A 25078-nucleotide genomic window follows, 5' to 3' on the forward strand; every position below is an offset into this window, starting at 1 on the left:
TATAAATATAAACATAAAGTTTTCTCTATATATAAAAGCCTAGGTGACCATTATGACCAGTCAACCAATAGACCGGTCGCTATGACACACACTGACCACCAGGGGGCAGACGTTCAATGCAGGAACTGCCCCCTAGTGGTCAGTGCGCTCCCACAGCCAACCTCCCATGGCTGGCCAACCTCCTGCGGTCCCTCCCCCCAGCCAGCTGGCCCTGATCGGCCCCGACTGAGAATGGGCGAGATGGCCCTGATCAGTCCTGATCGCTGGCCAGGCTGAGGGACCCCGACCGTGCATGAATTGGTGCACTGTGCCTCCAGTATATATATAAAAACCCAGCAACTTTATAAAACTCAAAGAACTACTGATTTGGGTGGTAGATCAGTTCTTTTAGGAAATTTAGTCAATGACTGTTCTCCTAATGCTTGAGGAATAATTGTCATCCTAAAGACTGGAAAGGACATCATCAGGCTAATAATAGGCAGTCTAACTAAGCTTCTGTATAAGGAAACATAGGTTCAACTCTCTATATTCTCCAAGTAAAAAGTGTAAGGACATGCCGTTCACCTGAATGTCTCTCTCAGTAACTCCTGGGGTTTTTGGTAAATCCCTAAAATCACTAGAAATCTGTGTCTGGGAATAGATCCTGAAGGCGAGGAACTGCCCCCACAGTCACGACAGACTTCTACTTGCTGGTTGGCATAAGGAATTGATATGCTCTACCTCCATCCAAATCAGGAGTGGACAGTGGCCTCAGAGAAGAGACTCATCACTGAACCCCCAGGACTAGGGTTTGCATCTATAAAGGACTAGGAAAGCAAGTGGCTTGGGAATCAAGTGATAATGATCTCAAATGGGAGAGGCCTAAAGAAAATCACAGTACAGTAATTTTTTCTTTCTTTAAAGGGAAGGATTTGGGGTTAATATACTATAAAATTTATTTTAAAATACACAAAGCAGTTCTTAAATCATGGCAGAATATTTTTTCATTAGAAAAAGAAGTTAGCACAAATGGCTAGGTATACAACCAAATATGAGAGTCTCTACTGAGTAAGGATTATAACAGCTATTTATTTGGGAAAATAACTGTAAATCATATGCTAAAAATTTTAATCTTCATAAAAATGGTTACTTTTAATTTTAGTCTGTGGAGAAATTACCAACTTTAGAATAAAGCAATATTTATCAATGAACAGATAGATAAGTATTGAAACCAATGCTGTCACTAATTTGAACACAATGTACAAACTTGCATTGAACCAGGCATATCTGAAAGTGAAAAACCAGCATTAGAAATCATTAGAAAATATTATTTCCTTTATCCTAAAGTATTTAGTTAGAATAATGCATTCTATTTAGAGGTGAAAATAAAAATTCTGGTTATTCAATGCCCCATCAGAGACACGGACCCCTCAAAGCCATTCCAAATTATAGTTGACCTTGAACAACCCACATATGGGTTTTTTTTGCAACAAATATTGTAAATGTATTTCTCTTCCTTAAGATTTTCTTTTTTCTAGCTTACTTTACTGTAAAAATACAGTATATAATCCATTTAACCTAAAATATGTGTTAATTGACAATAATGTGACAGGTAAGTCTTCTGGTCAACAATAGGCCACTAGTAGTTAAATTGGCGAGTCAAAAATTATACACAGATTTTTTACTACACAGCGATTAGTGCCCTTAACCTCTACATGTTCAAGTTGCAGTCATACATTTTGTCTTTCATTTTTTCTCAACAAATGAAATTTATCAGCCATACTTTCTGCATATGGTGGCTCTTACTGTATACAGTAGCTCCCCTGTATTCAGTTTCTTTTCCAAGGTTTCAGTTACCCATGGTCAACTGCAGTCTGAAAATATTACATGGAAAATTCCAGAAATAATTCATAAGTTTTAAATTGTGCACTACTCTAAGAAGCCTGATGAAATGTGGCACCACTCTGATAAGTCCCACCTGGGTAGTGAACCATCCCTTTATCTACTCTGTATACCCTACCTGCACTTTGTCACTTAATAGCCATGTTGGTTATCAGATCGACTGTCACAATACTGCAGTATTTGTGTTCAGGTAAGTTATTTTACTTAATGATGCCCACCCCCTCCCCCACCCCCCCCCCGCGGCAAGCACAGGACTGGAATTTATATGATCCTGGCAATGCATATATGCCAAAGAGAAGCTATAAATGCTCCCTTTAAGGCAGTGGTTCTCAACCTTGGCTGCACATTAGAATCACCTAGGAATCTTTTTAAAATCCTGATTTCTGGGCCTCATCTCCGGAAATTCTGTTTCTTTGTTACTAATGTTGTGGCCCCACCCCATAACAAAGAAAGAATTTCCGGAGGATGAGGCCCAGAAATCAGGATTTTAAAAAGATTCCCAGGTGATTCTAATGGGCAGCCAAGGTTGAGAACCACTGTTTAAGGGAAAAGGTAAAAATTCATGACTTAATAAGCAAAGGAAAAAAAAATCATATACTGAGGATGCTATGATCTGTGATAAGAACAAATTTGGTACCCTTGAAATTGTGAAGAAGTAAAAAGAAATTTTGCTAGTTTTGCTGTTGCACCTCAAACTGCAAAAGTTAAGGCCACAGTACTTATAAGTACTTAGTTAAGACAGAAAAGGCATTAATTAAATTTGTGGGTGGCAGACACGAAGAGATAATGAGTTCTAACTGATAGCAATGTGTTGTGCCAGAAAGCACAGAGCCTGTACAAAGATTAAAGCAAGAAATCCCCTGAAACAACTGACCACTTTCACATAACTTTTAATTCTGTATATTGTTATAATTGTTCTTTTATCATTAGTTATTGTTACTCTATTACTGTAACTAATTTATACATTAAACTTTATGCCTGGTTTGAGGCATCTACTAGAGCAGCAGTTCTCAACCTGTGGGTCGCGACCCCTTTGGGGGTCGAATGACCCTTTCACAGGGGTCATCTAAGACCATCAGAAAACACATATATAATTACATATTGTTTTGGGGATTAATCACTATGCTTTAATTATGTTCAATTTGTAACAATGAAAATACATCCAGCATATCAGATATTTACATTACGATTCCTAACAGTAGCAAAATTACAGTTATGAAGTAGCAACGAAAATAATTTTATGGTTGGGGGTCACCACAACATGAGGAACTGTATTAAAGGGTCGCGGCATTAGGAAGGTTGAGAACCACTGTACTAGAGGGTCTTGGAACATATCTCCCATGGATAAAGGGGGTACCACCGTATTTCACATTCATTTGGCTTGATAAGGCTATAAAATTTCCAAAACGTTTTCAGATGTCTGGACAAAAATATAATTGATAAAAAGTTATTTCTAAGTTGAAAAAAACTAGTGAAAATGTACCCAGGACACTGAATAAATAGTAGCATTTATAGAGCAAGAATCAAGCTATTAAAATTACAGAAAGAAGACATTAGGAAAATAATATCATGAAAAAAAGTTAAAAATTCCATTTTTTATCTATAAATTTATCTATCATGCTATTTGAAAAAGAAATCATGGATGTTGCTACTGATTACCACATGCCATTCCCCTATAAATATAACTGGAATGCTAACTTTACCATTTTATGACTTAACAAATAAATCTGGCACACTTACAAATAATATTCAAAACAATTAATAAAAACTTTCCTTTAAAAATTCTAGGTTTTTTCTTACATATTTTTTATTCACTGTTTTATGTATTACAAGATACCTTTTGATGGCCTAACACCCCTTCTCATGTTTATTTAAGTCTATTGGAAAAATTTTTAGACTAATTTCTAGCTTTTATCCAGATAAAGTACAGTTGGGGTAAATATTTCTTAAACATTGAAAATAAATTATACAAATAATCAATTAAAATCATGCCTCTGAGAATAAAACAAATTACCTGATGACTATCCTATATAATAAAAGGCTAATATGCAAATTGTCCCCTTGGGAGTTTGACCGCTCGCTATGATGTGCACTGACCACGAAGGGGCGGTGTGAAACGAAGGAAGGCCCGGGCCGGCAGCTGGGGGAAGACAGGCTCCAGCCGGTAACTGGCAGCTGGGGGAAGGAAGACCCCAATTGGCCCTGATCACTGGCCAGGCCTACGGACTCTACCTATGCACAAATTTCGTGCACCAGTCCTCTAGGATTAAAATATTATCTATAATCTAACTTGCTAAAAATTAACAAGTTTTTTGAGCAGAATAACTTAAAAAGCTTCCATTGATATTTCTTAATATAGTTCTTTTTGGATGTACTCACCAACATTTTTATTGCTTTGCATAAGAAATACAAATTTCAGTTTAAGTAACTGAATTGACATAAAATGTATTCAATACTAACACTTTTATCCTTACAATATCTGGGGGTAATCTAGAATTTAGAAATCCCTAAAATTGTTTTCTTCAGGCATTCTGGCATAAGTGATATCTTTTATTTATTTTTTAAAAGTGACAACTTTTAAAAATAGAAAATGTTAATTAAAATATTATACAAGAATACAATAGTAAAATCTCAATAATTAAAATACTTGTCTCCTATGCAGCTAACACAAATACTAAAATGCATCTATTTTTGTTAACAATATAATTTTACTGATTTACACCAAGTATTCTTTGTTAGTATTTTAACTGAGATTCTAAAGATACATAAAGAGCCCTAACCAGTTTGGCTCAGTGGATAGAGCGTCGGCCTGCGGACTGAATGGTCCCAGGTTTGATTCCGGCCAAGGGCATGTACCTTGGTTGCAGGCGCATCCCCGGTAGGGGGTGTGCAGGAGGCAGCTGATCGATGTTTCTCTCTCATCAATGTTTCTAACTCTCTATCCCGCTCCCTTCCTCTCTGTAAAAAATCAATAAAATATATTTAAAAAAAATAAAGATACATAAAGAATTTTCAAATACTTATAAAAGCTTTATTAGACATACAATTTACAAGACGCTGTTAAATAATACAAATAAATGTAAATGAAGTCATTTTTTAGGTAACAAAATTTGAGAGATAAAATATTGATACTTTTTTTGTGAATAAAGGATGGAGTTTATATCTACATGATCTTTATTAGTAGCATCAAATGGCCTTCATTTCTATCACGTGTACTTTTCAGTCATTGTATAATTTCTAGCCTAAATAATTATTAGCGTTTAGCTTAAAACATTACATGCAATTTCAATAATCACTTTACTAACTTGAAAAAAGCATGCAACAGTTAAGTAAAAAGGTCTGTGTTCATGGTGCACTCGCCACAGTACACAATTTATAATTCACTCTTTATTTAAACAGAAATATTAACACAACTGTTTAATTCGGGATAAAGAATACAAGGTTTTTTCATGCTCAGTGCATTGAATCAAGTCATTATCCTCTCTTTGCCATAAACAGACAGCCTACCTTTCTGCCAGCATGCTATTTCATTTATTTCATGGAGAAATCCAGTTTCACAATAATTGACTTGTCAGAAGCTCTAATTTATGAGGCTGAGCTCTATAAGATTTCTCTATATTGGACTCAACTTGTACACAAGCAGGGTTGAATATTTACAATGCTGTTAACAGGTGCTGAGTTGTTTAATGATTCTAATAGCCAGAAGCGTACTGAGAAAGCCAGCGGGATCACAATTACAGGCTGTTTGAACACAACAATTACTAGTCCCCTGAGAGGTGTGAAAGTCAAAGGCAGTTTGATACTGACAGCATCTAGCACATGGGCTAGACAGGCTAACTTGTATTAGCAGTCCATTGGGAAAAAGTCATAACAAACCTCTCCCTACCTACCATAAAAATTTACAAAGTTCATTAAATTTAATCAATCAAAAAGTGAAACAACTTCAAAAAATTATCTTTGAAAGATCTTATCAAAGAGCAAACAAGAATATCACATATGCAACCTCAAGTTATCTTTTTCCAACCTTGAAAAGGATAAAATTTCAACAGTTGAGAAGAAAAGAGATTTTACTGTAATGTAAAACACAGATAAAGTTACACCAAACAGTTTGGATTTAATGGGAATAGTGGCAGCCATTTCCTGTTTGGTTTATGTAAACCTGGACAGCGATCTCGCTGGGAAATTTTTCATCAGCATTGAAATGCTGCTGCTATAACTGTCAGTACTGGGAAGTCATTTGTTACCGCACCATGTTTTTTTATGTTCGGATTATGCAGCAGTAATAATGACAGAAATAATGAAAGTGGTTGCAGGGACAGCTGAAACTACCACAACATTTTTTGTTCCAGAAATATTTGAAAGCTTTCTCAAGGGAAAACAGAGAGTAAAACTGAACATACAAATTGATTCCAGAACTCAATTTAGAATATAGTATATGTCATGATGCCCCAGTACATGTGTTAATATATAGTTGACCAAATGAATGTGTATATGTACGTGTTTACATACATTAATATAAATATGTATCTTTATATGCATATATATTTACATATACATATCACACACACAAGAATATAAACTGACAATCTTTCAATATGACTGTAATTTAATGTCTTAAATTTCAATCACTTGTTGCTTTATATATTTTGATGCTATATTTTTAGTTATGTAAAAATTTGTAAACTACTATAATTTTGTAGTGATTGAGCTTGCTATCAATATGAGCCATTCTTCTTTTTAAATCTTTTTTGCCTTAAATTTCATTTCGTCTGATTTAATTCTTCAGCTATTACTTTCTCTTTATTATTCTCCTTCATATCTTCCTTTAATCCTTAATTTTTAACTTTTTTATATCATTTTATTTGACATGTTGCTTATAAATTGTTTAGCTGAATTTATAAAAATGAATCTAGAAAATTTATTTCAACAAGAAAGTTTAAATCATTTATAACATTTATGATTATAATTGACATGACTTATCTACTTATATAAAAACCCTGGGTGGTGTTCATCACGACCATCAGAAACACGACCAAGCGGAAAGAAGTCAGTCCTACAGGGGTTGTCCTGGCAACGGCTGCGCCCTCCCCCAAGCTGTTTCCTGGAGCTGTTCCCTGTAAGGGCGGGGTTTGAGGCAGGAACCCGCCCTGGGAGCATGGAGGCATCTCTTTATAAAGTGTGCCACGCCAGCACAGCCAAGGGTGAACCTGAGTGGGGGCAGCTGAAAGGCTTAGAAAAGACAGACAAGAGAATGTAAGCCAGGTCTCATGGGACGCTGCTTCTCTGAGAGACAGCGACCATGCCCACAGCCATGCCTTTATTTGATAGCAGAAGCTACGAGGCAAAGTAAGGGCATGACCAAGATGTTTACAACATTCTCCTGGGTTTCAATCCTACTCAACTACATGCACCTGAACTCTATCAAGCCTACATCACTAGGTACGTGGGGCCACATGTTCGGACCATAGGTTCAAGCTTACAACTACAGCTGTTGGCTATAATTGTGCTGGGAGGGCCCTGCCCTCCAAGCTGGGACTTGCACGTGGCAATGAGAGGACTGTGCCCTCTCATCAGTCCAAGGCTTGAACCTGTCCAAAACACTGTAGCGGCTCCCCACAATAAAGTTTTAATTCTGTTTCTTTGTTACTAATGTTGTGGCCCCACCCCATAAGAAAGAAACAATTTCTGGAGGATGGGGCCCAGGAATCAGGATTTTTAAAAGATTCCCAGGTGATTCTAATGTGCAGCCAAGGTTGAGAACCACTGCTATAGATAATATTAAAAAATATATCTAAACGTGCAATTCTTTGTCCAGATTTATTATCAAAAGATTACGACCTAACATTATCGAAGCTGAAGTATTAACAGGATCTGCAGAGGGAGAGGCTGTTCTGATTCCAAGAATTAATTTCTCTCCATCTGACACTGGCCTCCCATTTAAATTGATTCGACGACGGTTTCCCGTGATGCCAGCATTTGTGATGACTGTTAATAAATCACAAGGACAATCTCTAGACAAAGTAGGCATATTCCTACCTGAACCCGTTTTTGCACATGGTCAGTTATATGTTGCTTTCTCTCGAGTTTGAAGAGCATGCGATGTTACAGTTAAAGTTCTAAGTACTTCATCACAAGGGAAATTAGTCAAGCACTCTGAAAGTGTTTTCACTCTTAATGTGGTGTACAGGGAGATATTACAATAAGTTTAATTACTTTATCAGTCATTGTTTGCATCACTGTTGTTTTTATATCATGTTTTTGTTGTTTTCATATCATGTTTTTGTCATTTTTATATCATGCCTCTGTTGTTATATTCTTTTGTTACTGTTTATTTATTAATAAATTTATATATTATTTTCGCATACATTTTACTAATTTCCTTTCATCTCTCACACTTCTATTATAGAGAAAAGGCAAACAGCAATATTAAAATATCTCTGCTAATTAATTCCCTTTTTTTAAAAAATATATTTTGATTTTTTACAGAGAGGAAGAGAGAGGGATAGAGAGTTAGAAACATCGATGAGAGAGAAATATCAATCAGCTGCCTCCTGCACACTCCCCACTGGGGATGTGCCTGCAACCAAGGTACATGCCCTTGACCGGAACTGAACCTGGGACCCTTGAGTCCGCAGGCCGATACTCTTTCCACTGAGCCAAACCGGTTAGGGCAATTAATTCCCTTTTAATGTGCACAAATTTCTTGCATCGGGCTACTAGTGTTATAGAAATATTCTGTCAATCCTCTCCTCAAAACTCCTACAATGGTTCCCATTTTACCCAGAATGAAAGTCAAAGTCCTTACCATGGTCTCTAAAGTCCCACATGACCTGTACTACCACTGACCCCCACATCCCTAATCTCATGTCCTGCTACTCTCCACCCCTCACTTATTCTCTGAGCCACACCTTCTCCTTACTGTGCCTTAAACACACTAGACCTGCCTGCCTTAGATCATCTCCTGTTCCCTTGGCCCACAATAATCCCTATATAGTCATGTGGTCAATTTCCTCGCTTCATTCAAGTTTTTGTTCAGATGTGAGCACCTTTTTAAAAAACACACATCACAATATATTATTATTAACAATAGTCCCCACACTGTATATTATAACCTCAGAAATTATCTTTTAACTAAAAGCTTGTATCCTTTGTTCAACATCTCCCCCTTTCTACCTTTGGCGCTTTTAATTGGCCAGGTATCTCAAAATATGTATAGGTGGCTACTAAAAGAACTGGAACTCTTGATATAGATGGTAAAGAGTGAATAAACCACCACCCCCTGAAATTAATTGAAGCGTATTCACTAACAGATGACCAGACTTTAAAGACTGTTAAAGCTTGGTTGGGTATAAGGGCTTGAGAGGGCACTCATGCAGGAAGAAGAGTGACAGCAAAAGTGCGAAAGTGAGAGGAATTTCACTTGGTGTGGGTTAATGTCTTCTCTGATCTAACCTAACCCCTTTGCCTATGGTGGAGGGGGATAAACACTCAACATTCATTTGGAGCAGTGAGAGAGCAGGAAAAGCAGCTGCCACAACTAAGTGCCCTAAGCTGATGCATCAGGATGATATATCCTTCTGACTCTCACTCCAGAATATCCTCCTAGCAAAGATGGCCATCAATATAGAAGGTGAGGCAATGGGAATGAAGGAAAACTCACTTATTTACATGGGCTATACCCATATGAGCAGGAAGCTCCTTAAGTCATCAATACCCAAGAAATTTTTTGGCTCAGAGGCTCAGTATAATTTTTTCAGTAATAACCCTCAAGATTTCATCTTTGTCCACTGTGCTAACCCCAAGCTTCTTGTTCTGCCCCTAATTAGTACTGTTTATTACAGTTGCATGTAGACTTTTCTCACCATAATACTATTAAATAGAAGGCAGTTTGTAACCAGAGCAACAGGGAGAGATGCCTACTTCAGTTCCCTCTCAGTGGGATCCCTATTCCAATTGATGTCTCCCACTGTGCTCTTGGCTCATCTCACTCTCACAGTTGAAAATGTAAACTGTTCACTCTCCTACTCATTATCTGAATTGAAAGACTGAATGCTTTCTATGACTGCTAACTAAACTTTATCTAGTTCCCACCTCCAATATAATACATTCAATTTCTGATCAATACCATCTGACAGTTTGCAAATTAGGCTAGACTGGGGTTAGACTAAAAGCAGGTCAAACAGTTGGAGAACTAAGAAAATAAGGAAGAGAAAATTTAAAAAGTAACTGTAAGTTGGAAGTCAAGGTAAATGGATGCAGGATAATAACATTAACAAAAGTAAGAAAGTTAGATTAGAAGAGAATTTTGATATATGATTAATTCCGTTTTAGACATGTGAGTTTGATATGATGGTGGGAAGACTACCTGACAATATTCAGAAGGCACGTGGAAAAATGAGATTGTAAATTGATTGAGAGCAGACTGGAATAACATAGTTTGGGGTCTTTTACATCTGATGATATTTTAAATATAGATGGGATAGTAGAGAAAAATTTCTTAATATTATACACTGAGAAGAGCATGACATCACTTTACAGTGTTTTGTCTAAAAAAAAAAAAGGCAAAACCTGAATTTAGGGATGAGGATGCTTAAGTTGAATCCAAACTTAAGGACATTCTAGAAAAATAACTGGTCAGTATTTATTTCTCTAAAATGTCATTTGCTGATCTGACCGGAAAAAAAAAAGTATAATTTTGATTCATTCACATGATAGCTATTGTTATGTTGGCTGTTGTCATTTTTTTTGGACAATCTAAGGGAAAGGAGATCAGTGCCCTTGACTTATTAGTCAGGAATTGAATGTTTTAAAAATTCTTGGGGCCCACCAGTTGAAAATCACTGGTATAGATCAATAAAGCAATTGGAAGCGAGTACAGGAAAAACAGCACATTAATCAACATTAATTATATTCTTCATAATTAATACTGAACTTAGACTTAAATTCGTGCATTGTATTCTCAACATGGCCCTGTGAGGTAGGCTATTACTCACTTTCCAGATCAAGAAAGTGAAGCTGAGAGGCAGAGTGACTCAAAGCTGCAATTAGTAAAGGGTAGTGCTGAAACAAGAATCATTGTTCTGATTCCAAATTCAAAGCTCCTTCCAACACATTAATTGCCTCTATTCTTATGATCTAAAAAATGAATATATCTATGGTTACACACTAAAGAAACAAAGAGTGGTAAGTCAACAAGCTTAGGTTTTAAGTCCTGGCTTTATCACAAAGTAGTTATGGGATCCCCGGAAAGTCACTTTAAGTTTCCAGTTTCCCTTTCTTCAATACCAAACAAGAAGGTTAACTAGAATACCTGTAAAGTCTACTTCATTATACAATTCCACAATTCTAATTTTATGATCCACTTACTATGAAAATTTGCAGTGCTAAATGGTGAGCTCACTAATTCTCTTGCTGGGTCCTTATTAACCCTTACAAATGACTCACAAATTCTTTTTTTTCTATGTGTTTACAAGCTTCAATCTTCTTTGAATTCCAGCTGTACCCAAGTCAATCACTACCATGTAAGTTTAACATGTTTCTTAATTACTTCAGTTGTCTCCCTAAGTACAGGGCAAAGTCCTTGAGGGTATTCTAAATTAATTAAAATAAGCTAAGAAATATATTCATACAATTATTCATTTTCTAATATGTCATAATACATTGTGATCATATCAGAGACATCATTTGGTTCTCTGGGCAAATTCACACATCTAGAATGTCCAAAGTTCTGACTTTTTGTTGTGTACCTGAACTTAGAGATTATTACTTTCAAACATATTTTCTTTCAGTGCAAAACAGAAATAAACAATGCCCTGTGCTTACCTGGGGTTCATGATAAGACGTCGGAAAAAGTAAGTCCAGGTGATATAATCCATTGCATCTTGCTTAGATGTTATTGTCCCACCAGCAATCTCCGCATTTAAATGGTCAGACAGCACTCCTAATAAACTACATGGTGAACGAGACATGGGAAACACACATGAACATTAAATGAAGCACACTTTATCTCGTACAGTCAAGACTCAGGTGTTATGTTCCAAGATACAAAAGTAATGTGTTTTGTATGATTTATATATTTTGTATATGATTTAGGGGAAATGAATTGCAAGATGGAAATAAGCACAGACTGACAGGAATAGAGCTAGTAACTTTCAGGAGCAGCAGCTGAGAGCCAAGGTAAGAGCAGGCAACAGAAGACATAGCTTGGAGAGCATGGAAGGGTAGGTTATGGCATATAGGACTAAGTAAGGGATAATACTGAGGCAGATAAAAGGATGTTTGGCAAGACAGACATAAAAGTGATGACAGAGAAAAGATATTGCCTTCATTCATTCAGTAAATATTAAGTTCCTAGTAATAGATGACATAATTGTACTGTGTTAAGTATACAAAAAAATGACCAGATGTGTTGAAAGACAGGAATAACAAAATGTTCATTTTATTTTCTTATAGAAAATACAAGAATGAAAAGTAATGTCCAACAAAAGAAAAAACTAAGTAAATTATGTGATATATGGAACAATATGCTGATATTAAAAATCGTTTTAGCTAAGGATGTTTTAAGGATATGAGAAAATGGCCATAATAAATTGAATAAAAAACAAGTTGCTCTATTACTCCATATCAGTGGCAGAGTATAAATCCATATAGTCGATTTGGAGGGCAATTTGGCAATATTTATCTGAACAGTCATCATGACTTAGCAATTTCACTTTTCCATTATCGTCTGCTAGAGAAACATTTATATGTTATGATAGAAAAGCAAAATACTTCACTGCAACATTATATGTAAGAGGAAAAAATTGGAAACTCTCTAAATGTTCATTAATACAAAAATTAATATATAAACTATGGAATAATCTGGAATAGTAACACATTAATAATCATCAAGGTACAAAATTAAAATTTTTAAATTTTTACTGATGTAAACTTTATCAGATTAAGGACATTACTTACATTCCTATTTGCTAACAGTGTTTATTATGAATAGAGACCCAATGCACAAAATTCATGCAAGAGTAGGTCTTCCTGCCCCCGGCTGCTGGCACCGGCTTCCCTTTGGCACCTGGGACCTGGCACCCGAGCTGGTTTCCCTCTCGCTTCCCGCAGGCACCCGGGACCTGAGCTGGCTTCCCTCTAGCCGCCCACAGGCACCCAGGACCCAGGCTGGCTTCCCTCCAGCCCTGGCTTTGTCCAGAAGGACGTCCTGAATGACATCCAGAAGGATGTCCAGTCTAATTAGCATATTACCCTTTTATTATTATAGATTGGTGTGTAATTTTATCAAATGGTTTTATATATCTATAAGGTAATCATGATTTTTTTTCCTGCTACTGTGGTAAATTATATTATTTTCTTTTCAAGTAATGTCATCTTGCCATTTATGGAATAAATTATTGATTTTTAAAGAGAGAGGAAGGGCGGGAAAGGAGACCAAGAAAGATCTATGTGAGAGAGAAACATCAATAAGTTGCCTCCCATATGCAACCCAACTGGGATAGAATCCACAACCTAGGATTGTGCCGTGACTGGGAATCAAACCCACAACCTTCTGATGTACATGACGACACTCCAACTAACTGAGCCACCCAGCCAGGGCTCATATTCAATTGCTTTGATTGATAAGAGATTATTTAGGTATTCTATTTCATTTTGTGTCAGTTTTAGTAAGATTTTAAAAAGAAGTTTTACCATTTGATACAAATTTAAAAAATCATTTGCATAAAGTTTTTCATAATACCTTTTTTTTATTATCTATAGTATGTTTTGATTCCGGATACACTTTGTTCCTTCACTTTCTTTTTCTTGATCAAACTTAAAGGTTTATCAATGTTATTCTTCTCTTCAAAGAACCAACTTCTGGCATTGTTTTATTTTTTTCTAATGTATTATGTTTGGTTTCAATTCATTAATTCTTGTTCTTATTTTTCTTATTTTCTTTCTTTGAGTTCAATTTGCTATTTTTTTTCTAAATTCTTGCAATAGATGCTAAGATAAGTGAGTTTTCATTCTTTTTAAATTTATAGATTTATGGTCATAAATTTTCTCTAAGTACACCATAACCTATATCCCACAATATTTAATATTTTCACATTTTTCAAATTTAAAAAAATGAACATTAGTGGAATTAATAACAGAATAAAAAAACAATAACTATATCAATAAAAAGCCAGCTAATGACCAGAACGACCAGTCACTATGATGCCCACTGTGGCCAGCGAACCGGCCCGATCGGAGGGCGGGGCCAGCCGGCCAACCTCCTGCAGCCCCTCCCCCCAACTACCCCTATCCCCGATGGGCCCCCACCACCCCGATTGGTCCGTGGCCCCTCCCTGCAGCCAGCTCCACCCCTGATCAGCACCCCCAACCCCATTCGGGGGCAGGGGCAGGGCCAGCCGGCCCACTACCCACAGCCCCTCCCCACGGCCGGCCCCACAACCAATCGACTCCTCACACAAATCGAAGGCAGGGCCTGCTGGCCAACCTCCCGCCATCTCCTCCTCCCAAAAGGCCCACCCCGATCTACCCCGATTGGGGCCGGGCTGGCTGGACCCAACCCATGCACGAATTTGTGCACTGGGCCTCTATTCCTATATAATTAAGAGGCTAATATGCAAATAGACCGAACGGCGGAACAACCCAAACAACCCGGTCGCTATGACATGCAATAACCCACCAGGGGGAGTGCACGGAATTATGGTGGGTGATGGCAGCAGGGCAGCAGGAGCCTGGGAACATGGTGGGTGTCGGGCTGCGGGCTTGGAATGGTGGGAGGAGGTGAATGGGGGCACCAGACCAAGGGGGGTATTCCGGGTCACCTGTCATTGGGGGCAAGCCCTCTGGTGGGTTACTGAAAAATTTTTGCTCCTGGGCACCGCGGTCCCACCAGCACTCACACCTGCTGCTGGCACTGGCCTCACTCGCACCTGCAGCCGGTGCTGGAGCTGCTGCTCATACCTGCTGCCAGTGCCTGGCACCAGTCCCTATAGCTTTGTGCTGTCAGTGGGTGCAAGTGGTGGCTGCCGGCCCCGATCACCCCTGAGGGCTTCTCCACCTCCCCCTGCTCCTGAGGGGCGATCAGGGGCAGCAGCCGCCGCTTGCACCCGCTGATGGTGCTGGCCTGTCTCACACCTGCTGCTGGTGCTGGCTCCAATTGCTCCGCGCCATCAGTGGGTGCGAGCAGGGCTGGCACCGTCAGTGTGTGGGAGCGGCGGCAGCGGGAGCGGGGCTGCCAGCAGACAGGAGATCGGGGGTGCAAGCGGGGCCAGCACCATCAGCGCGTGGGAGCAGCAGCAGCGGGAGGGGCCAGGTGGGGGCACAGAGGATGGGCTGAGACCCGCCCCTGTGCCACCGCAGCCTTGTGGTCCACAGTTCCTTTCAAGGTGCATGAATTCATGTAATGGGTCCCTAGTTTCCAGTATAAATATAAAACACTGGAGGCCCGGTGCATGCAATTCATGCACGGGTAGGGTCCCTAGGCCTGGCCGGCATTCAGGGATGATCTGTGGGGCAACCTGCCGGGTGATCAGGGAGCCCCTGCTGGTACCTGCCTGGGCCGGCCTGGTCCCACCTGCTTGCCAGCCCCGCCTGCCACCACCGCCGGTCGCCTCCCTCTGCGGAGTGATGAGGGGGGGCCCCCCACTGGCACCCACCTTGGCTGGCCTGAGTGTACTGCATTGAGCACCTGCCTCTTGGTGGTCAGTGCGTGTCATAGCAACCAGTCGTTCCGCTGGTGTTCCGCCGTTCAGTTGATTTGCATATTAGGCTTTTATTATATAGGATACCCCAAAGATGCACACCAAACTAATCCCTTATTAATCACTTATTATGCAATAGACACTGTTCCAAGAACTATACATTTGATCATTACACGTATCCTATGAAACAGCTACTAAAGCTATCATCTCCCATTTTACAGGTAAGGCACTGAGGAATTAAGTAACTTGTTCAATATCAAGCAAGCGGTGGAGTGCAGATTGTCTGGCTCCAGAGTACATGCAACTGAACACTGTACTATACCACTTCTTTTGAAAAGATTTTTATTTTTTAAAAATATTTTTATTGATTTTGAGAGAGAGGGGAAGGGAGAATGGAAAAGGGGCGGGGGAGAGAGAAAGAGAGATAAGGAGAGAGAGAGAGAGAGACATCGATGTGAGAGCAAAACATTGACTGGGGATTAAGCCTGCAACCTGGGCATGTGACCTGACCAGGAATTGAACTGGCAACCTTTAGGTGGATAGGATGTTGCCCAACAAACTGAGTCATAGCAGCCAGGGCTAAAAAGTTTTTAAAAATTAACATTAAAATTGAATGTTGTCTTATAGTGATTTTATATTCAGTTTCATTTCAAGTAATTTTTTGAACTAGTTTTACTGGTTTTTAGCTAATAAAATGTAACCACAAAAATACCAACTTTCTATGACATAAATTAATTTAAAATAATTTACAGCAAAATTTACCTTGATTCTACTGGGAAAGGTTCATAAAGAAATTTTTTGTAAAAGTCTTTCTTTATGTCATGAACCAGAATTACAGCTTTGCCCTGGTCATCAAACTGAGGCCTCCCAGCACGTCCCATCATCTGGAGAACATCTATAAAAAAGAGAACAGGAGGTATTCTGCAATGTGGCACAAGGTATATTCACTGATTATGGCATGTGTCTACAACATAACAAAATAACAAAGGAGACAGAATATCTTAAGAGCATGTATGCTATCTCTGATGCCTACTATTGAGTTTCTTAATAATTAATCACATCACTATGATAGAAAATTGAGTCCCCAAAAGTAAAAGTTTGTAAAAGTAAGAAAAAGTTTCCTTTATACTTAAAAATGCTGTTGAAGAGTTATTACTATTTTAATTTAACAAGAACAAATAACACATATTTGCAAAAATATCTTTAGCAGCGTCATTTATTTCTACCATGAATAATGGGTCTATTTAAACCTCACCTTTCATCCACCCATGGTATAAAATATATTTATTTTATACTGCATGAATCTGAAGTAATAATGCAAATAGGAATTTCTGAAGTAAAAATAATATAGCTTTTACATATATTCACCGAGTATAAATACACACTCAGTATATTTCTCTCTACAGAAACCACTGAAAATGATTTTAACAAGTTTTAAAATATGTTAATAAATGGTTCATGCAACAAGTGCTTTGGTTCTAGACGTTTCATGAAAGTATCATTTCCAGTGAAATAACTTTAAAATTAAACACTCTAATGTTTAATTATAATTTATTCATCACTAATAGCTACTAATCAGTACTTTTATTTATTTATGAATTTGAAACCATTAGTTATGATTTGGATGTTTCTAAACAAATTGGATAAATGTAAGACTGGGTAAGTAAAAGTAAATAAAACAGTTCAATACTTTAATGTTTGCACTGGAAACAAAAATTTACAATTTCTTCATTATATGTTTAAATGTGACCAATTCTCTAAAACTTAATTCATATAAATTCAAATAAGGTACACATAGAAGCTTAATGTATCAATAAATTTTTAAAAATTACCAGTAATGGGAAAATCCACATAACGTCTTGTTTTTCCATCATAATATTCTGTTCCTTTAATAATTACTAAATGAGCTGGAAAGTTTACACCCCAGGCTAATGTACTTGTGGCAATAAGAACCTAAAAAAGTAAAAGATAACACATTTAACTAAAACATAACTTTTAAATTACATTTAAATATCTTGTCCTGGAAAAAACAATACCTGAACTTTACAGTTTACAAAGAGTTCTTCTACTGTCTTCCGGTCCCTTTCATGTAGTCCAGCATGATGCATTCCTATTCCGAAAGCAAGTGTAAGTTTCAGGTTGGAATCTCTTAGCGTTCCAATGATGTCCTCCATCTGCAAATGCAAACAATTATAAGATGTAGGTATATTAGCTTTAAAATGTTTATATTAGTACTGTATTTGATTTATTTTGTGTTTTGGTTATGAGCATAAAAATATATGCCCCATCTGTACTTATGATTAAAGTTAAATTAACTGAAGAGAATATTTTTATGTATATTCTAAATAAAGTTTAAATGTATTCCATCCCTTTCTTTTTCATCGAGGGAAAAAACCCACACCTATGGGTAAGTGGAATATCCCCTTAACTATTAAAGGTATGCAAGGGATACAGTATTGCCTAAAACGTTTCAATGTCTCTTGCTCTAGAAAAGACTTCTATTTTTGGCTTAGTGCTAAAAATTTAGAAAATATTAACAAAATATAATTTAAAAATCAGTCATAATCCCACTGCATAGATAGGAATTGTTCAATTTAGGTTCCCTCACGGCCTTCGTGGCCCAGGGCAAGCAAGATAACTTGAGCCTTAGTTTAATAATTTACAAATCAAACTGGTGTTATTTTTGTTTATTTCTCATTTCTTTGATCAATAGTGCAGTTAATATTTTTCATATTTCCCAGCTGTTTTTCTTTGTAAATTATCTTTTCATTTTTTTAGAGGGAAATGATAGCCCTTTTTTTATTGGCCTGTGATAGGTCTTTATGGATAAAGGGTATTAACTCCTTGTCCATCATATGCTATAATGCTTTCATCTAGTTTTTTGTCCTTCACTTAATTTAATTTTTTTTTTACTTTATGGTTTTAAAATTTAAAATTAATCCCATATGTTTCGTTGCCTCATCTTGAGATCGTACTATATTCTGAATTCTTATATATTCCAGTTTTTTAAATTTTAAAACAGATTTAATATCCAGCCTCAGTTTCACTAAACTTTCATGTCTAAAGGGTTTCTGAAACTCGTATTTTATATATACTCTCCGAATATTCTATCACTTTCCACTCTACATGTGAAATACTCAAAGCAACTCAGATTTTATGGTAACATGCAGCACATCTATTTTCTTACAAATTTGTCTCCCTGCAAAGAACTGAACAGAAAGCCCAATCTCTCTATGTAATGATAGACCTCCACTGGTCCTTGAGCAGAGAATGACACAAGGTGCAGCATGGGGAAGTTCGTTCTGGGCAACTTCACGAGGGGAGTAATGCAGGGACCAAATAGCTTGAGGATACATAAGCATTCTTTTAAAAAGACACATTTTTGTTATGTCTGTAGCTTCACTACCACAGTCCAAGAGTGACCAATTGTGGAATGGGAACTTGGAAATAGGTACATGCATAATTATTACATGCTGGAAGACTCACAAATATTAAAAACTGACATTGTCTTCAGACTTCATTTTACTATTAACCACTTCTAATATACACAAGTATACTTGTAACACACTCCTGGCTGTGTATAGACCAGTAAGGAGCTCACAAAATCTCCATCTCAAGGAACTTTAGCAGGCAGCTGCTGCACTTAGTAAAAATGCGCAAGACAAGCAAATCAGTATTGTGAAGCATTCCAATTGTTTTCATTCTTATGCATTTTTTCCCCCCAATGGTCAAAATATTTTCCTTTTTTTTTTAAGGTGAGAGCAAGCTGTTTTATACCAACAATCCAAAAAACAGAAAGATGAAGTTTGCCTTTATAATAATTATTAATGTAAAAAAAGCACTGCATGAACATGGTCATATTTTAATGACACACATCAAAAATGCTATTTACCAACTTCCCCTGAACAGAATGCAATGTATAAACAGTTCCTTTTGTTTCATGGTCACAGTAAGGTCACCTGATATTTCTGCATTAGTTACCTTGTAAATTGTTAAGCAAGAATATAGAAATGTATTAACATAAATTCACTTTCCCTTTAAAATTAGTACAGGGTAAGTAAGCTATAAAGAATGCATGCTATAAAGAAAGGTGCTTGTCTTGTCTCATAAATTATATGTTAGCCATTCTCAAGTGACAGCTTATTATCCATTTTTTTGTTCAATAGTTCACTGCATAAAATATCTTCAATTTATACTATCACGACTTAATTCACTGATATTCTTGCTCTGACAATTAGTTTCAGGGATTCCCCCCCCCCCCCCAGTTTCATAACTAAAACAGCAGTGTATTTTTTTAGCTTGTATAATTTATTATTCCATGGCAATGCCAAGCACATCCAAAAAGTAAGGTACCATTTACCATAGGAAAGCTAAAGAATCCTATGACAGGAGGTTTGGTGGGGCATTAATATCCTGTCCTTTCACATCAGGGAAGGCTCTCTATTTCTCATTCCCCTGCCCCCACGTTCACATAAATCAATGCCTTAAAAAGAACTATTTGCCTATCTGAACTGGCAAAGACCTAAAATCCTCATGAGGACAATCACAAAAAACAACTTCATTTATTACATGGTTACTGTGGACGAATTCTGAGTTATTTGAACATCATAAAAAAGCAAAATGTATAGTAATATTATTCAATCATTAAGCATAAAATACTACTAGGACAGCCTGTTTAAATTTTGAAAATGTAAAATTTTGATTACATTTAAATTTCATCTTGATCAAAACATAATCTAAGCAAAATTTTTCAGGAACGTAGGATAATGAAAGCTTAAAACATGATACTAGATATTATTTGTTGAGCTCTTATTATGTATCAGGCATTGTGCTTATTACTTGACAAAATTATCACATTTAATCCTTTATATAAAATAACGTAACACCCAATTCATTTACATACCCCATATATTACAAATCAAAAGACTCAGTGAATTTTAAATCCTGGTTCCATGAGAAAATAAAATCTGAATTACCATTTTCTCAATTTTTCCAAGCACAGGTAGTACCATTCTAGATGGTTAGGAGAAAAGTTCATTGATTGCCTACAATGGATGCCTTAGGAATTTAAGGATTATTCTAGTTAAGAAAGACTGCTACAGCATTAAAAAAAATTTTTCATGATAATTAAACACTCTGATATAGAAAGTTGTAATTCCATAGTTTATTTCTGTTCAACTAAAATTTCTTGTAATGTATAAGTATCTTTTCAATAAATGGTCTTAAAAATATGTCTGACTATATGTTAGTTAAATAAAAAATTTTATTCAATATTATAAATAAAAGAAAAACAGATCTATATTCCTTTAAGTAGTTGTCTTTGCTTAGGGTAGTGGGGGAGGAGGCACATATGTAAACTGTTGAACCAATTACTTTAACCTAATAGAATTTTTTTATATTTTAAATTTATTATACTCAAAAAAGCTTTTGTAGAAAGATAGGATTCCATTTAAGTAGATACATTACTCTGTGCCTGAAATACATTCCAGTCAGAATATAATTCAGTGAGTTGATGACAATGCTGGCTCCAAAAGAAAGGAGGAGACCAGATTGGACAAGAATGAGCTAACAGACTGTGCAGCCCAATTCTGTCCCTTTGAGTGTGATATATTGTTTCAAGATGCTAAAAACCCATACTTTCTCAAAGCACATTGTTGTGCTGGTTTTCCCATTTTCACAGAATCCTCATTATCAGAACTCTGTACTCTTTTCAAAGCACATCAGACTCAGACCAGATGCCACCAAATAATGCTTATCAATTACCTAAAATGCTCAATAAAAGATACACCATACAGAATAATAAGTTATGAATACACTCATTAAAAATAATTAAATATATCACATCTGGTACAGATGTTAAATGAAATTAAAACATTTCCTTATAATTACTAAGTATTAACTTCTTAAAATACATTTCTACAGGATAGACTGAAGGGGAAAAACTAAAATGAAAAAAACACTTTAGAACATTCTACTGATCTACTAACAGGAAAAATTAAAAAAAAACTAAATTAATTAAAGATGGTAAGTTTCCAAACTTTACTAGTACTCCTCAGATCATATTCTCTTGCTGCCCTTTCAGAAGTCCCAACAACCACACCTCAAAATAATTCATCATACTGTGTGTGTATATTGTATGTATGTATATATATATAATTTATGTGATGAAATATACAATTATATGTAAATTAAATATATAAATAAAATCCAAATAATATTGCTATGTCTGATAAATACATACAATATTATTTTCAATGTGTGCTTTTTCGCTTGGCCTGATTCTTAATAACAGTAATATCAAAACTGGGCTATAGATATTAAAGATTTTTCCTTATTAATTATTCTAATTTAATTCACTATGCTTCTGGTATGAAATCCCAGTGTATGTGCTTCATATTTGTTTATTTATTTACTTATTTATTTAATATATTTTTATTGATTTCAGAGAGGAAGGGAGAGGAAGAGAAACTTAGAAATATCAATGAGAGCGAATCATCATTGGCTGCCCCCCATCGGGAATCCCCTGTGCCCTGACCAGGAATCAAATTGTGACCTCCTGGCTCATAGGTAGACGCTCAACCACTGAGCTACACCGGCCAGGAGTGCTTCATATTTATTTCTGAGTATGCTTACTTCCATTTCTAAGAGATTCAGATTCCAAAACATGGTTGGAGAGCATTTCCATATATTGAAAAGCCTTTAAAATGCAGAGAAAGCTGATGAAAAGAACTTAATAGAATTAATTTTCTAAAGTAGCATTATTTTAAATGAACAAATACTATATTAATTAAATCTGTAAAGGATCATAAGCAAAAGATTATAAAAATATGACTAAATTTTACCAGAAACTTTCAACAAAAAGAACCTGTATATAAGGTATTATTCAATGTGGTAACAGTTAACATTTATTGAACATTTAATTCTGTATTGGACTATAAATCCTCACAACAATCCTGTGAGGATAGGATTGTTATTATTATTATTATTATTCTTTTATAAATAAAAGGATGAGGTTCAGAGTTTAAATACCCCACCAAGGTCATATAGCTTGCAATGGGCAGTCAGTATGGAACCTAGGAAGCCCGACTTAGGTCTAAGCTCTCAATGCCACACTCTAATCAGTACATGAATGAGAGGGGTATTAAAAAAAACAAAACAAACAAATAAAAAAACTACTTAAAGTAATGACATCATTCATTTGGCTTAAGGCTGGACCTTATTGTGCAAAAAACGGGTAAGATTAGAAGTAACGAGGAATATCCTAGAGACTCACAAGCTGGGGAACTCTAGGCAGATTATTTGCAAATTTTCAATTCTTTATTATTTGAGTGTATCCACTCCTATGTGTCAAAATGAAGAATATCTAAAATTATCTTCTTTTGTAAACTAAAATATCACCTCTCAGGATTGAGAATGGTATAGCTCTTGTTGGTTGCTTGTGTTTGGTATTTTAGTTACTGACTTTATCTTTATTGTATTTCCATCCCTGTCAAATCACACACATCCCCACTTTGACTTTTCCATTTTCTCTAGTTAGTATGTTGTCTATAATTCCATTTAGCAGACTAAAAGAACACAGGTTCTGAGTCAGACACCCTAGTTTTGAATTCCCAAGCTCCACTTACTTGCTTGTACTAATGGGCAAATCACTTAACTCTTTTAAGTTTCAATTTCTGCAATTGTAAAATGGGATAAAAACATCAACCCTCCCAGAATTCATGATTAAATGAGATAATGTAAGCCTTTAGTGAACTATAAAGTACTCTCAACATATCAACTATCACTAAGCATAATAAGAGTTTTGCCTCTTTAAGAGGACATGCACAATAGCAACAAAGGCAAAATAAAAATGAATGGCTTCCTATCGTATAGCTACTCTTACTTACACAAATATTCCATAAGGCTCAACTGAGTTCAAATGCAGTATATCTGTAGATAACATGTATTCTGACACTTAATATCCTTAGCCTAATAGTTTCTTTTCTGGTCAGTTGTTAAGAGGTCAGAGACCTGACCAAAATAGCAGTGGGGGTGAGGCTTTTGTATCACGAGTCAAATCTATTTTAGTTTAATTAAAACAAACAAACAAACAAACAAACAAACCCCAGATCCTTCTAGTTAAAAATGTGATAACCCTGCATTAAACTCTAATTACTGATTTTCAACAATCTCAAAGTCCATCTTCAAAGCCTGGTTCTTACCTATAGAAAAAGGTCAATAGACATATGGTGAATAAAAAGTCAAATGAATCAAAGAAAATGATAATGAAACATCACTAACAGAAACTCCACCACATCTGAACTTGTGATGATTTTGAGTAAAGCTAGACTGTTCATTTGTAAGTCTATGAGAGCTACACTTGTAATGAGATTGGATGAGTTATGCTTAGTTTTTAAGCATTTAAAAATTCCTTCACCATCAGGCATGTGAAAATACCAATCTTACTTTTCATGAGAGTGCTCTTATGCACACCTATGCTACAGTTTTTCATAAATTCACTTTGAAGCATTGAGTAAAAAATTATTAATTAGCACATTTCTTTAATAATGTTTCGTGTACAGTAGTCCCCCTTATCTGTGGGGGACATGTTCTAAAACTTCCCAGTGGATGCCTGAAACTCAGAATAATACTGCGCCCTATATTATTAACAGTATGAAGGAAAACTGCTGCTAATTGCAGTGTGAGATACATAGAGGAGTTGAGGGGGATAATGTAAGCAAGACTAAAGTCTCATATTCAGACATGGTTCTGCTCTCTCACCCTAGACATGGCATCTCATCCAAGGTGTGAGATGAAGTAGGGCAGCATTCTGAGCTTTCAATCACTATGGCCACTTAAAAGAAAGGGTTTTCCCTCTGCTCTTTTATCTGTTAGTGCAGGCTGGCAACTACCAGATCCTAGTACCGTTCCCCCTTGCATGTGGGACCAGACCGCAGAAGATCTGGTGGAAACCAACAGACCATACTTGTTAGGTGCTAAATTTTAACATTAATTAAATTACATAGCAGATATTCTAGGAGTTGTATGTCCTATTTGCTTTCATTTCCTTCCCCTCCCACCCTTTTATTCCTCAACTCATCCCATGCTGACTTCTGTTCACAACATGTCACTGACTCCGCTTGCCAAGTTCTTCCAGCACATCCAAGTGCTAAATCCCAGGGGAGTGTCTCTGCTCTCACATCACTGCACTCCATTAACATTTGATGCAGTCAAGCACTCCTTCCTTCACGAACCCTCTCTTCCACAGTGTTTTAGAACATTCTTTTTCACCGGCATCATTTGCTCAGTGCTCTTTGCCAGCTCCCCGCTTTCTGCCTAAGCTCACAGTGAGGAGTCCCTCAAGGGCTGCCCTCCAGTTCTCCACTCTGTCTCAGGGTCTCATGCACTCACCTGAGTTTAAAGACTGCTTCTATCACCACACACTGTTGTCTGTGTCTATGTTATATATACAGTGTGGTTACAGCCAGAGGGAAAGGGATGGGGATTGAGGGATAAAAGGG

The 25078-nt window shown here is 36.7% G+C and overlaps 1 protein-coding gene across 8 annotated transcripts in view; it reads right to left on the reverse strand.

The window, feature by feature from the left end:
- ASCC3 (activating signal cointegrator 1 complex subunit 3) overlaps window positions 1–25078 on the reverse strand; it is a 247270-nt gene that overhangs the window by 68077 nt on the left and 154115 nt on the right. For all 8 annotated transcript variants that reach the window (XM_023762284.1, XM_006098563.3, XM_023762281.1 and 5 more), the window contains 4 exons: window positions 17615–17752; window positions 17411–17531; window positions 16341–16473; window positions 11704–11829 (listed from right to left, as the gene is read on the reverse strand). In XM_023762284.1, the coding sequence (XP_023618052.1) occupies window positions 11704–11829; window positions 16341–16473; window positions 17411–17531; window positions 17615–17752 (518 nt within the window). The remainder of the gene's footprint in view (window positions 1–11703; window positions 11830–16340; window positions 16474–17410; window positions 17532–17614; window positions 17753–25078) is intronic.

This window comes from Myotis lucifugus, unplaced genomic scaffold (assembly GCF_000147115.1).
Source record: "Myotis lucifugus unplaced genomic scaffold, Myoluc2.0 scaffold_240, whole genome shotgun sequence".
NCBI classification, from domain to species: domain Eukaryota; kingdom Metazoa; phylum Chordata; class Mammalia; order Chiroptera; family Vespertilionidae; genus Myotis; species Myotis lucifugus.